We start from the raw sequence: 15,730 nt of genomic DNA, 5'->3' as shown, positions 1-15,730 counted from the left end.
GGGGATTCGAACCCGCGACCCTCAGAATGCGAGTCGAGCGCCCTAACCGCCTGGCCATGCCGGGCCACCTAATGCACCGGCTAGAAAAGATTTTACACAGTGGTTTTTCTCAGATTAGTTACGAATTTTACTCACAATCTTTCAAAATTCTCGCTCGAAATGTCTTCGGATATAAGCCCAATTCAAACTATCTTAAAGTGATAAAAACATATTATTTAGTGAATACTTAATTTTATATAGAAAAATAAAAGACTTAAGTAAAATGCACAGTGTTTATATAATATATACGTTTTATTATCTTTCCAATATAAACAGAAGATGGAAAATCATTATATAAATGTATGGAAAACTAATCATCTTGTAATTTATTATCAACTACTTTCTCGTTACTTTTTTGAGGCAAACGAATGTAACAAATTCGATTTAAAACGTTAACATTAAAATTACAAGTAAAAATTCCACACTTTACTCACCTTCTCCAATGACAAAGCAGGCTATGAATATACAGCTGTTGGATTTGGCTGCAAGTTAACTGGCCCGCCATAGGGACGAGTAACGGTGCAGAGTTAAGTCAGTTTGAGGCTAAAGCTGTAAACAGTAATACCTCACACACACAGAGAGACTCAAGAGTTAGTGCTGTAGAGGTAAGGATTAAAAATAATAAACAAAGACTCGTACGAAGTTCGCGAAACTATATTATTATCATCCCAGGCAAAGACTGCATAATTTGTATTATATATGTATATAATTTATATCAAATTATCATGTCGATTCTGTTTCTAAACAAGTCTGGGTGAAGTATTTTACGTATTTATATATAGTGCATGTAGTCTAGGTGTCGAGGGAGGTTATTGAACAGATCAGAGTTTCAATAATAATACGTTTATATTATTCACCACAACACTGTTACAAAAAAAAATCCAGCAGAGTAGCAAATTAATTTTAGTAATAAACACTTTATGCAAGTATTCACTAGAATCATTTGTCGGGACAGAATAAACAGTCGCATACACGTGCCCGAGAAAATAATTTCGAATGTCTAAATAGCGCAAGCCTATTACGCCACCTGGTGTGATTTTTAAGAAACACAATTAAGTATGATTTTTGCGCCAGGGAATTCGTTCTGTCATGCTGTTACCTCAGATCTTTATTTACCACATATACTGATTAACCGAGATTTGACGACCAACGTTCGTTAACTTTTAAAGTTTCATAACATGCACTCGTAAAAATTCAATCTGCAATCAAGAGATATAGGTTAAAACGAGATCTACGTGGAAATGGAAGTTCTTAATAATTACAGAAATCTCAAAATAAGTTACCAGTATTTGAAAATCAATGAATAATGGTAATTCTACTAGGCAGCCAGTAGGCGATTAATTCCTTTTTGGCATAGCTAGCTACACAAGGGATATCCGCGCATAGTCGGCCTTAAGACAAGGCATCTATCTGCCTAGGGCCCCTATTATGCAGGATCTACATAGATCTTTTTAGGAGTGACTTTTACGAATGAGGCTTTAAAATCCCCAAACCGTGCATAGGGCTGGCCCGTTAACGAACGTGCCACATCGTTCTGTTGTAGTGTTTCTCGTTAAGTGTAATTCCACGCACCGATAAGCTCCTTTCAAAATGTAATATGTTTTATAAACAATGCACAGCTGTAGTCTGTAAATAAGTTAATAATGTCTACTTATATGAGTGTTTGTCTTCTCTCAATATTCGGTAAAAGAACGAGATGGAAGGCTTCCAGTTTACGATATATGAAAGGGTTTGCACTTTTGTATACGGAACAATACATATTGTTTCGTTTGTCTTTTACTAGTCAGTCAAAATCCGTACATACAAAGTTTTGCTACCAAGATAAAACTACTTTTAGTATCACTATTTATAATCATACGTTGTACCCTTTGAGAGGACCCTGCAGTAGCTAAGGCCTAGCACTGCATAATCGTCCCTAATTTTGACCAATTAGTAGTGGTTGGCCACCATTCGTATAGCGCATACACAACCCTAAAGTACGAGACGCGTTTTTGCAGCAACGGGTAGCGAACCATGAACCTTCAAATGCACAATCCAGGTACGCTTACCACTACTCGTCCAGCCCATGTTGGATGTAAATCGCTCATAAAACATGATTTACTAAATGTAAAAACAGTAAAGTATTCTATTACCCTCGATAGTTCTTAAGTAATTTAGTACACATGTATATTCAAATATTTGGGCAGTTAGCACTTCAAACTTTATCTCAACAGTAAATCTGACGTGTAACAGTCTTCTTCTGAGTTAAATACTATTTTTTTCTTCTTACTTTTATTGCGTGCGATAAAAGACCTTTAACCTTTATCCAATTTTTACTGTAAATTCAAAATATTTAAATGTTCATTTAAAAAATGACAAACTTATAAAGAATGACGTGCTTAGTTTGGCAAGCTTTGTATGGAACCAATATCTTATAAAACGTGAAAAACCCAAGCTTTCCTTTTGTAAATTTCGCGCACAATTACTCGAGGGCTATCTGGGGTACCAGTCTCTAATTTTGAATGATACGCTAGAGGGAAGGCAGCTAGTAAACACCACCCACCGACAACGCTTGAGCTACGCTTTACCAACGAATATTGAGATTGACCGTCACATAATAAGGTCCCCAGCTGAAACGTTCAGGGACTGATTTTGTTTCCGCGACCCGTGCATGGCGTAATAATATTCAAATATCAACATCCATACAAACCATTGAATGCAGAATTTCGATTGTTACGTCATACTTTATAGCTCGCTTTATTCTCAGCAAAAATAAGAATTTCAATAATTCGTTGGTTTAGTTATAAATTCTACAAGAGTTGCTAAAAATTTCCAAAAAAAAATAAAATTATTTTGTTGTTGTTGTTTCCAAAATCTGTAGTGCATACTAGACATTCCGTCAATAAAAGACGACCTTAACTCTCCAAATTATCTACAATAATAAAAGAGCCTGTTTGTGTGTGTGTGACCGCCACAGCGCCAAGAGAAAAGAACCTAGAGACCTGAAACTTTTCACACATACTAAGGGGATTCTGAGGGTGTGTACCTGGATATTATTTTTTAGATTCGACTCAAATCAATTTTGGCCTTTTTTTCCCTATAGCCTTAAGCCTTATAATTCTGCTTCCTGAAGGTCTATAGAAAAGTATTATATTTTTTTCTAATTCTCACTTAATGAATGAACAATATGTGACGTTTTTCTGCCAAATACTGTTTTTCAGCACAAAAATGGGAAGAAGAATACAAATCTGAGAATTAAAAAGAAATTGAATTGAACTATGTTTGGGAAACAGCTACAAACAACGGAAAGAAAAATATGAATTGGAGAATTCGAAAAAAAAAACGAATCTGAGATGCTAAATTAAAACTATCTGCTTTTAAAAGAGTTGAATTAAGTTCGGGAAATGGCAACAGACAAATCAGTTAAAGAATTGGTGCATTGGGGTAGCTACACAAGTAATTAAGATAATCGAGACGCTTGACTGGTACACTGAGGCTTCTGTGAATCATGAGGGGACCTTAGAATCCCGCAGCGGAGCGTGAATATTTTATGCTAGTAATAAATAAAAACTTTTTACTTCAGTCAACGTGTCACAATTGCGGCTTCATCAGGGCTAGTAGTAAAAGAACTGTTAGAAGTGAAAATATTAATGCCAATAATATAATTAATAATAATTAGTATTAATTATGAATGACATGCAAACAACAAAATGCCTGTACAACCACTCCGCCTTCGGTTATCAGTTGGGTATCCTTGATGTCAGCGGTGTTTTCAGCTATATCCCAACAACAGTTGTTGAGGTTGGGCTTTCTCAGGGTATTACTACCACCAGCAAAAAATTACGATGCAAGACCAAAGACCATAAATTTTATGCGTTTTCAACGACGACTGCACCAGTAGAGGGTGTTTGAGGCTAACTTTTTATTTTTGTACAGTTATTAGAATCAGAAACTAAGTTAGGACAAAGAAAAAAATGAAACACTTCAGATGTATTCTCATATCAATTAACGTTTTATTTTTTACTGACAAAACACTATAAACAGTCTAAAAATATGCTTGATACACTTTTATATACCTCTATGTATACTTTTCGTAGGTAAGTGTATAAAACTGTGGTAAACTAACATTTCCGGGTATACAAGAAATGTTATATTTTAAAGATCAAATTAGATATTTCTACAGGTTGTGCTTCATTTATTTTCTAGAACAACACTGCTTTTGTTTTCACTAAATATGCTTACATGCTGGTGGAACCGTGTGTGTTAAACACAATGAAAAATTCAGACAGAAGATAAACACATCTGTAATATCAGAAACTGAATCAGATATCATTACTAACACGTGTGTTTTATCAGTCTGAATTGCGTGAGTGTGTATGGTAGAGATAATCCTAAAAAAACAAACTGAATTACAATGTGCATATGTGTGTGTGTTTGGTATGACATTTATATACCTCACAATCATTATTATTTAAATTGAAGAAAACTGTCAATTTGATATTATATTTTCATACATCCTGCAGTTTACACGTTTAAGCAACTATCACACATTACTGCATGATAAAAAGCTTAACATGTGAATAAATATGATACTTATCTACATATGCTGTCTCTTGTAATTTACAATTTTTCTCTTATTAATTTATACCTTAAGGTGTTTTAGCAGTCATATGATAAAAGTTTTAAACCATTCAATGAGCTTTTTTAATATCATTAAACATGCTAATTATGGTTTCATGATGCCTACTGGCAGTTTAAAACACAAACACACTGCAGAATTAATGTTCATAACGATTTCCTATATTTCATATTTTTCTTAGTACTGTTTGTGTGTATGTTTTGCTTAGAGATTCAAAAGATTCATACAAGTACTGCGATTTTTCCTTTAGACAATTTTTTTTTTTTTTACAATTGCATCCAATGTACTACAGTACAATGTACAACATAAGATCATGTAATAGTACTGCCGGCTATTAAAAAAGGAGAGGAAATATCTATTCATATTTTTCTTAGTACTGTTTGTGTGTATGTTTTGCTTAGAGATTCAAAAGATTCATACAAGTACTGTGATTTTTCCTTTAGACAATTTTTTTTTTTACAATTGTATCCAATGTACTACAGTACAATGTACAACATAAGATCCTGTAATAGTACTGCCGGCTATTAAAAAAGGAGAGGAAATATCTATTTTTTACAACATAAATGTACTCGCTACAATGATAATTTGTACTGAACACCAATAAACTTTCACTTTCTGCTCAACCAAGTCTTAGATACATAGTACATCTAAATCTATATATCTCAATTATCATTTAAAAACCTTACTTACATAAAGGTGTTAAGTAGTTACCAAATGGCTTATAAATATAAAAATTATACAACATGGAGAAAGTTTTCAATTTTTCATACAATTCATATGTTTTGCCATCAATAAAAACAACAACTTGCAAAGCCTATTTTCCATTTGTTGAAACTGCTTCTGTATTAGAATTGAGCTATTACATCACATCACTCGATCAAAATTACAACAGAAAATAAGGTGTAAACTAACAAGTATTTGTAAAATAAAGCCAGTCTATAGTCTCAATAAATGTTAACTACAAACAAGCATTCTGTCTACTGATTAAAAATAAAAGTTTAATTATGCAACATATCACTCCTGATGTAAAATAAAGCCAGTCTATAGTCTCAATAAATGTTAACTACAAACAAGCATTCTGTCTACTGATTAAAAATAAAAGTTTAATTATGCAACATATCACTCCTGATGTTCTACAACACAAGATTAATAACTTTAATTGACCAAGAGCATCTTCTGATTTTTTTACACATGGACAAAAGTAAGGGACATCATTAGTATTTATCATATGAGAAAAAAAAATTCCAATACAGACAATATAAAAATTACCCTATTGGCCGATTATAGGGCAACCCCCATTTTCAGAAACCATGCGAAATGAAAAAAATTTAGTGTCATCATTTCCTTTTTTCCAGGTCCACAAAATCAATACTATAACTGAACAGCCTGCAGGTGGATTAGTTGCAAGAATTAGCAATGACATTTAGCAAATATCTGGCACACATGTGTAGATAGATGCTATCTGAACATTCAGGAATGCAACAGGCTAGAGTAGGGGAGAAAGGGCATGTGGTTGGCTGCTATTATAAGATGACTATGAATTTTACAGCCTAATTATTAATCACAAAGCATGGCCTTATAATCTGCTAATACAGTATATAGCTTATGTACTACAGTTTAGATACAACTCCAGTGTTACTTTTCTAAAACAGTGGTAAATCTATGGAATAGTTTGCTTTCTGGTACTGTAGAAGCTACAACACTGAAAGCTTAAAAGTAAATTGAATAAATATTTTATATAGATCAGGGTTTGATATTGGAAAATATTTTCTGTATGTAGTAGGTTGGTAGTATAAAACAGGATAACCTAGGTGGACCAAATGGCCCCCTGTTGCTCTTTGGAGATAAAATAATTTTCATTTTCTATTTTTTTAACCTCCTTTTGTGAGAGCTTGCAATTCTGAGTATACAAAATATGCTGTTTTTAATTATTATGTAGTCTCACATTTTAACAGGCTAGTTCTCAAAATCAGAACTATACTAGATATACTTATGCAGGGTCCCTGAAAGTGTTTTGTTTCAAGAGTAAATAAAACCAAAATTAAGAATAACAAATATTTTTATTTCTTGCTTTCGAAGTTCATATGTCATGCTGTGTTGGAGCCCACAGAGTGCACAATTCTTCTCATGATTCATAGTATGCACACGTTTTACTGACATCAAACATTATAAACTGCAGCATTAAGTGCCCTTTATGTGACATCATTTTAGTGTCTACTGACTGACTTACAAACAACACATTACTATATAGTGGTGTGAGTGGTTAAAACAGGTGACCCCCTCCAGGCAATTTTTGGCCCCATTTAAGGAAAATAAAGGGGTGATACTTTAGGAGGGAAAAACACAATAGTGGCAAAACCTTACTGGGAGGTCCTGAGGCATGCCCCTTCAAGAAAAATTTTGTACTTTTTACTGAAAGTGGTTCATTTTGGTGGTATCTGAAATTGTTTTTACAGATCTTTTAAAGAACTCTTTATAATTTATCAAACAGATCTTTATAATGATTAACAACATTTCAGATTCAAAACATAAATTTATTTAATTTGCCTTAGAGCTGTGTCCAAAAATGTTATTAACATAAAGTGTTTGCATGCATTTCAGAGATATTCAGAAGTATCTGCTAATAAATCTGTTAAGATAATTTCTAGAAATCATGTATACAATGAATTTTGAGTTAAGTTACACAGTTTAAAAATCTCTTATGTTTACATTCTACAATAAATATCATATATATATATATATATATATCTTTGAATATGCAATGTGCTTCAGTGTGGCATATGATGAAAGTCTAATGTGTATCAGAATATACAGTGTTGTTTATAATATTATTCTGCATGAAAGTACAAGAATGATTGTAATGATTAATGCCTAATTTATTTGGATCTCTATGGATTATATCTAGTCTAAGTGCTTCTAATAGGAAATTGCAATTATGACTGGTATCATGGTGTCATAGTGCAAAAACTTATGGATAGATGGCACCAGTATTTGTAGTGAATAGAATGAAAAAATGCTTTCTACTAGTTACAAACAAAACTTTTACCAAATTATTCTACCTCTATTGAGTCAACTGTGCTCATACTTACTCACATTCAAGTATATTCCCCAAAAATAAAAGTATGAAACTTTGTTAATTTTTTTACATTTGCAGATACATGAACATCTGTTTTGGATTTTATTTACCTTTGTTGAATAGGGTAGTTACTTATAAATCAGCCCCTAACTACAAGTAGCATGCATGCTGGTACACCTAAAAAATGTTATGTATAATACTTTATCTGATAACACATTTCTTTAGAAACTGTACGAAGTACAGGTTCCATCTTCATATTTTATTACAGGTACTAAAAATAATTTCATTTTTGAAATAATTAATCAGCTATGAAAGTTTCTATGCAAATTGTGTAAATTTTATATTCTACTGAATGCATTTCAGAAGAAGTCATGTAACAGGTTAACACATTACCCTTCATATTCTACATAAAGTACCATTAGTGTATGTAACAGGTTAACATACTGCCCTTCATATTCTACATAAAGTACCATCAGTGTATGTAACAGGTTAACACACCTCCCTATATATTCTACATGAAGTACCATTAGTATATGTAACAGGTTAACACACTGCCCTTCATATTCTACATAAAGTATCATTAGTGTATGTAACAGGTTAACACACCTCCCTTCATATTATACATAAAGTACCATTAGTGTATGTAACAGGTTAACACACCTCCCTTCATATTCTACATAAAGTACCATTAATGTATGTAACAGGTTAACACACCACCCTTCATATTCTACATAAAGTACCATTAGTGTATGTAACAGGTTAACACACAGCCCTTCATATTCTACATAAAGTACCATTAATGTATGTAACAGGTTAACACACTGCCCTTCATATTCTACATAAAGTACCATTAGTCTATGTAACATGTAACACACAGCCCTTCATATTCTACATAAAGTACCATTAGTGTATGTAACAGGTTAACACACAGCCCTTCATATTCTACATAAAGTACCATTAGCATAAACCTTTGTTGAAAACACTGAAGCTGTTTTGTATCTAGAACTTTTCACAAGGTTGTCAGAAAAAGCAAATGAAAAGAATCACTTAATTAAAACTATTTAATTAAGTCTAAAATAAAGAAAATAGTTTTTATAACTATACTGTTTAAGCTTTAATAAACCCTACAAACCAACAGAAAAGAAAAAGAAAAATCATATAATTAAAACTATTTAATTAAGTCTAGAATAAAGAAAATAGTTTTCATAACTATATTGTTTAAGCTTTAATAAATCCTATAAGCAACTACAAATGAATCATACAGCACACTTATGAAACCTCTATTTTTCAAATTTAAGTACAGGTAACATGTTAGTTTTCTTTATTTACAATGGCATCCAATGTACAATGTATGTCTTTATAAACTTGTTTAAATAACATTTAACAAGTGCCTAACATACAGGTTTGATGCACTTACCCAGAAACAAGTTTTAATTCAATCATAAAAAACACAGGAAAATTTTAGAAGACACAAAACCAGTTTACATTTACAAAAGATCACTTAGTTCTGTCCATCAGGTATTTCACTGAACAATCCCAACTTTCAACTACCTTAAGCATTAATTCCGAATGATATGCTTCTCATCCATAATACCTACATTCTAAACTTAAAACAACAAAATGTTATTATTGCATAATTAAATTATTTTTTTTTAATCTAATGTAGAACTGGTTCTATTATCACCTTTGAATTCACTGCTTAAACTCATAAAAATAACAAAGAGGTAATCTTACTATTATTAATTTATGACTTTGAATACATACCCTGACTTTCAAACAGCCTTTGATAAGGTATCACACAAGACATTAGACAGATAGCATGTAAAATGTGAAAACGTTCAGAAACATGATTAATATCTGGATTAGTGGTAAAAATAAAATAGTGATAAGTTTGTCTAAAAGGGTATCTTAACTTAGAGACTTCTTTTAGGGCCTGTTATTTATTATGTTAATCATTTGAATAGTTCCTTGAACAAAGTCCTTCATTCATACTAAGATACTGAAAAAAGCTTAAGTTATTAAAAATGCTTCTGAAGTAATTCAGAATTACTCTGATAGTTTCAATGATTGGGCCAGAATGTGAAAAATATGTTTCAATATTAAGAAGTGTAAAATTTTGCATTTGGGAAATGAAAATTTAGAAAGAAAGGACCTTAGTATTCTGGTATTCACTCTCAAGCCATCCATGCAATGTGTTGTTGCTAGTTGGAGGACAAATAGCAATATTGGTTTTATCTACAGAAATATTGAATACAAGGCTAAAGAGGTTATAATTTCATTGTATAAGTCATTGGTTAGTCTATATTTGAAGTATTGTGTTCAAGCTTGGGTGTTTTACCTTAGGAAGGACACTGAATTGTTGGAAAGGCTTCAGATGAGAGCAACTAGGATAATACATGGGATGGAAAGGTTTTCATACGAGAATGAATTAAGATCTCTGAAATTGTTTTCTCTTGAAACAAGAAGAGTTAAAGAGGATTCGATTAAGGTATTTAGAATTGTGAAAAGAATTGATAGTGTTGATACATCATTTTTTTCATACTTGTTAGAACTAGGGGACACAAATATATATTTTGGCACAGTAGGAATAATCTTCAGCTAAGGCAGCTATATTTTTCTAACAGGGCAGTTAACCTTTAGAATGGATTGCCATCAGATGTGATGGATGCAGTTAATTTAAGGGAGTTTAATGAAGGCTCAATAAATATTTGAATGTAAAGGACTGTTTCTGATTATCTTATTTTAAAGTTTAGTTTAATATATGGAAAAGCACAGATAAAGGTTCCTTGTTGTCCTTAAGTTATATGTATATACATAAAGAACTTACTTTGTGTGTGACAGGAGTACTGGCACACACGGAAAAAAGATTTAGATTTGATTGTTGATAATGCCCTAAAGTCCTCTTCTAAATATTAGGTATGGTGAAAAGATAAAAACATATTTTGGTTCTACATGTATTTATAGGGATTTTTAATATAAAAACAAAAAGGTTATTGTAACTTTGTAAAAAAAAAAAAAACCTGGAGATCTCAATATATATATAGTAATGAGTATAGACTACTAAAATGACACCTGGTTTAAGAAGTTTAAACTATATTAACAAACAAAGTGTGAACTTGTTTTCTCTATATTGTAAAAGGATTAGAAGCAAGTTGATTCAAGAGTTTGTAAGGTTTTCTGTATAGGTGGTTTACTTGAGTGATGGTATGAAAAGTTTTGAAATATTTGACTTGAATATCATGTTAAGGGGTTTAGGTTTTGGAAGCCTATTACAGCCCTGTTCTTCAATTAAATTATTTTATGATTAGAGTTTAAAATTTGTGGAATGATTTGCTTGATTTTGAGGTTATAAGCAGTCACTTTTACTTATTACAGGGATGTAGAAGTGAATGGTTATATTTAATTTGTTTTTGATATTTTGGTGGGAGATAGGATAACCTCAACAGATCAAATACTTTTATCATCTTGCTCTTTCTTATGTCACTCTACAATCTACTGAGTTATAGTACGAAGGTAAACTTTCACTAAGTTCAAGATTCTTGTTAGACTTCGTTTCAAGAACTTTACTTGCTAAGCAGTAGAACCAGCAGATCTAGTGATTGTGATATAAGTCAAATTGTTCCAGTTTTTTACATTTAACACCATAAAGAATATAATACAGCCCAGCTAAAGAGTTCTAGTACTCAAAAAAATGCAGTGATCTGTAACAAACAAAAGATAGCTCTGAATGCTATTTTTACACACATCTGATTTGAAATCTATAATGGACAACGTAACTTGAAAAATACAGCTGTAGTCTAGCAAACATTTTGTCAAGTCTCATACATTATTATTTTATTGGTATAACTGGTTTGAAGTATGTGATGTCATCATGCTTTTTATTTTATCATAGTGTTTATCCTTTTATATAAGCATATGCATATTAACATAAATAGCCCAATAACTAATGGAATAGCCGTAGAGCTTTTTAATGTAAAAACAACCTGTATACATTAGACATTACATGTCACAAAATGAACATATCACAAAGCAAATAAGGATAATTTGAAGTTTTATGCATTCATAATAGGTCAAGCAAAATTACAAGTTGTTGTAAATACTAACAAGACATGTTTTCAACCTGCATTTTGCACTTTTTTCACCAAAGTTGTACTTTAAAATGCATCAGCTATCAATGCCATGTGTAATAGCTTTGTGGCCCTCCCACAAAAATCCCCCCCTCCTGGGGAGGGGTGAAAATTAAGGGATGATGGACCTGCTTTCAAAGTTATTTCCACCAAAATCAATAGAACACTATCACTTTTAATACAGTATGCTTTTTCTCAAAGTTTTTAACATTACAAGACTTTTGTATACAAAATATCAGATTTTTGTATCAAGTTTTATGATTTTTTAACTACTTATTTGCTAGTGCATTTTTTCTTTTCAAATGTTGACTGCCCAAAATGCAGAGTAATTTTGACTGCATCGAACCCTTTGATGACCTGCTGCTGGTATTACTGACAGGTGGCAACAGACTGACCATGATCACGCTGTGTCAGGGCTAAGGAGATGTCGGAAAGACCATGTCGGTCTCTATGATGAACTGAGAGACAATTGCCATGCCCAATTAACATGAAGCTACCATGGTCGTGACATTTTTCAATATTTAGCTACAGGGTAGGTATCTAGAGATTTCAAGTAAAGCCTGCTGACAAACCTGGCAAATTTTATTAGTATTGAAAATTAAATGTAATAAGTAATGTGAAATTGTGAAGTGAATAAAAAACATGAAAATTCATATACATATGCTGAATGAATAAAGAAAGAATTATGTTTCTCATTTTCCAGCAGAGGGGGACAAGTGCCAACCCTTGCCACCCCCTGTGTAGAAGGGTGTATAAATACAGAATCATGTTCTACTGGTGTTCTTTTTACAGCAGAAGTTTATTACAGAATTAAAAAAAAACATTGCAAGGAAAAAGAGACAACAACTGTAATGATTTTGGAAATAAACAAAATAAAAAAACAGAATATAAAGATCCATGTGTGTGTGTATATATATATATATATATATATATATATATATATCATATTTTCTTGCTTATGCAAAAAATTAAAAATATTTTGCATATGTAGCATACAGCTCCCTTAGTCTCTATAGCCTCCACCACCACCACAACTGCAGAGTCTACAGGTAACTAAACACAACACTGTCAGCTATCTTTACATGGTGCTAAAGCTACATTTAACTACTTGGACCTGAAGTTGACAAAACAATTTAGATTCAGATGTAAATGATAAAAATTAAAACTTTCAGTACTAAAAATTAAATTCTGAGAGGTGTAGGGCTCCATATAATGAGCCTGCATCTACCATAGAGTGTCAAACTGAAATTACTTCTTCTGATATCCAATCTTACCAATTAAAAATTAAAAAAAATTATTCCTATACAATCTATTCAAATCCCTACAGATCTTGGATACCTAAATCCAATTACTTCTACTTCTATACATACAATTCACAGGCAATAAGCCTATCATAATAAATAAAATCTATCCTACCAGATATTATTTTAGTTGTCCTTTCAGCACCTTTTCCAACACTTAACACAATAGTCTAAATGTGATATACTATATTTTATGAAACAAACAAGTGAGGGTACTGCATGATAAGGTCTGTAAATATAAAGAAATGGTTCAAATCCCTGTAATGGTCAAATAACCAAACAATTGTCCAAGTGTAACATAACAGATTTCTCAAATAACAAATGGATGCAGTGGGGCATGATCAAATTAAAAAAGATGTGTTTAAAATATCTGAATTAAAAATAAATTATGCATTTCAGTTGAAACATTGACTATATAATTATTTATCAATTTTCATATACTTCTTTGTACCTACAGATTTTATCAAAGCAATAATATTTACTTTAAACTTGAATTCAAATTTCAATATAAAGATTCAAGTATTCTCTTTAATTTCTTTTTACTACTGATAAGTAATCTGCAAAAGGCTTCAAGGCTTCATAAATAACAATCTTGATTCATTCTCTTTCTCTACAACATTTTTCCAACATAAGAAGACCTTCTTCACATCCATATATTTATTACATTAAAAGATAAAAAAAATAAAACCCTACAGACAAATAATATGCTTGCCAAAGATCCTTAAACTAATTTCTGCACAATCTAACTAGTATTTTTTACTCAGAGAATTGTATCAATTATTATCATGCTCTGCATTTTTGAGACTAAAACATTAAACTAATTAATATATTCATCAAAATGATAGCTTGAAGCTTTAAAACATTTACTATTATTATATTCTGAGCCACAACATAAAAGAACTTTTAAAAATCAACATAATGGTTCATTTTTATTTAATTTTTCTTATATGAATGAGAACTTTCAAGAACAAAGGACAGTTAGCTTTAATTTTTTAATTCTTATACTTTTGTGCATAAAACTTGATCCAAAAGTATTATAAGTTTTATACTATGTGATTTTGACAGATTGAATAGCCTTCTGTTACTTTGTATGTTTTAAGCATTATATTTTTAGTATCATCATTTAATGTATATTCTTTGATCATCCTTCAGAAGTCTTTCCAAATGTATTATGCAGAAAGTAAACTTAAAATACAACTGGCTCATTTTAAGATGAGCCAAAACATGTTTTGTTCATCTCCAACATACCTTAAAATTAAATCTAACTAAGATTGTTGGCATTTTAGCTTTATACAAAGCATTTAACTAATTCTAAGCTTTCACAGCTTTAAGTTTTGGGGAAAATGTAGCTCTGCTTTAAATTCAAGCTGATAAAGCACATTTAATAACTCTATTCTGTATGTTTTGTTTATATTTTCCAATTTTTATGGTGATATGGAGTCCAAAATGTATATGTGTGTGTGTGTGTTCTTTTTTCTGTAGAGTTGTAGGATTAACTGTATTCTTTCTATACTTTTCATAAACACAACTAATTTAAGTTTTTATGCTTCAAACTATTTAAGCACTATCCTTTATTCGGCAGCCAGCAGCAGCAGTAGTAGTAGTAGTAGTAGTAACAATCCAAATATCCTAACTTGCTTTTAAGTTCTAAAGGTATTACTATTAAAATATTTTATACTTCAAGACTTGGGTGCTAAGGCAAATCGAAAATAAACAAGATTTAAAAAAAAATCTTTCCAAAGCAATGTACATTCAGATGTAATATTATTATTTAGTGCTTATAATAACTGGTTATTTTTCCACAACAAATGATAATAAGATTTTTGAGACTTATTAACTCAGTATCACTACAAGTCAAAGATAAGACTCGAATTTCGACAGTGAGTCTGTAGACAGCATATTAATTATTAATATTATACTTACAGACAGTATTACTAATACACTATTACTCAGTATTACTATTAGTAATTACTAGTAGTAGTAATAACACCTGCCCAGTGCTAGTGAAATAAAAACAACAGTAATACTGATAATTTTAATTTAGACGAAGAACGATTAAGCAAAACTTACCCCATGTTACTTCCCTCTATGGTCATATGCCCTTTGGTCAATTAATACTCTCTTGTCTTGACAGCCCCTCAAGACGATGATAAATTTAGTCTCAGTGTTTACATCTCACCGCTGATCAATTATCACCTATCCATTCTTACTGTGCGCCACCTGTGAGATATAGTTTATTAAAATATATACGTAATGAATTAATAAAATACTTATTTATTATTTTTTATTTTGAGATTAAAAAATCAGCAAAAAAATAAAAACCATTGAAGCAAAGTCGTGCAGTTTTATCTTTGAAAACACACAAAAACAATTATATTAAATAATTAAAATTTTGTATTTTTTGTTCAGCTTAATAAGTAATTCATATGAAAATTATTTGGCATATATATATTGTTGCGTCAGCGAAGTCACATGACTAGTATCACGCCACGTTTCTAGAACTATCCTGTACCTTGGCATTTACTAGATATAGGGTAGTCTGGTATATAAAAGAGGGTGACAACGTGAC

General features: G+C 31.4%; 1 protein-coding gene across 1 annotated transcript in view; it reads right to left on the bottom strand.

The window, feature by feature from the left end:
* Positions 1-15,365, bottom strand: part of LOC111087333 (homer protein homolog 2-like) — a 66,675-nt gene extending 51,310 nt beyond the window's left edge. The window contains exon 1 of the mRNA XM_022393619.1: positions 15,232-15,365. Coding sequence (XP_022249327.1) covers positions 15,232-15,257 — 26 coding nt within the window. The 5' untranslated portion in view covers positions 15,258-15,365. The remainder of the gene's footprint in view (positions 1-15,231) is intronic.
* Positions 15,366-15,730: the final 365 nt, after the last annotated feature.

This window comes from Limulus polyphemus, unplaced genomic scaffold, assembly GCF_000517525.1.
Source record: "Limulus polyphemus unplaced genomic scaffold, Limulus_polyphemus-2.1.2 Scaffold2020, whole genome shotgun sequence".
Classification (NCBI taxonomy): domain Eukaryota; kingdom Metazoa; phylum Arthropoda; class Merostomata; order Xiphosura; family Limulidae; genus Limulus; species Limulus polyphemus.
The sequence above is the reverse complement of the archived record's forward strand: the minus strand, read 5'-3'. Positions and strand labels throughout refer to the sequence as shown.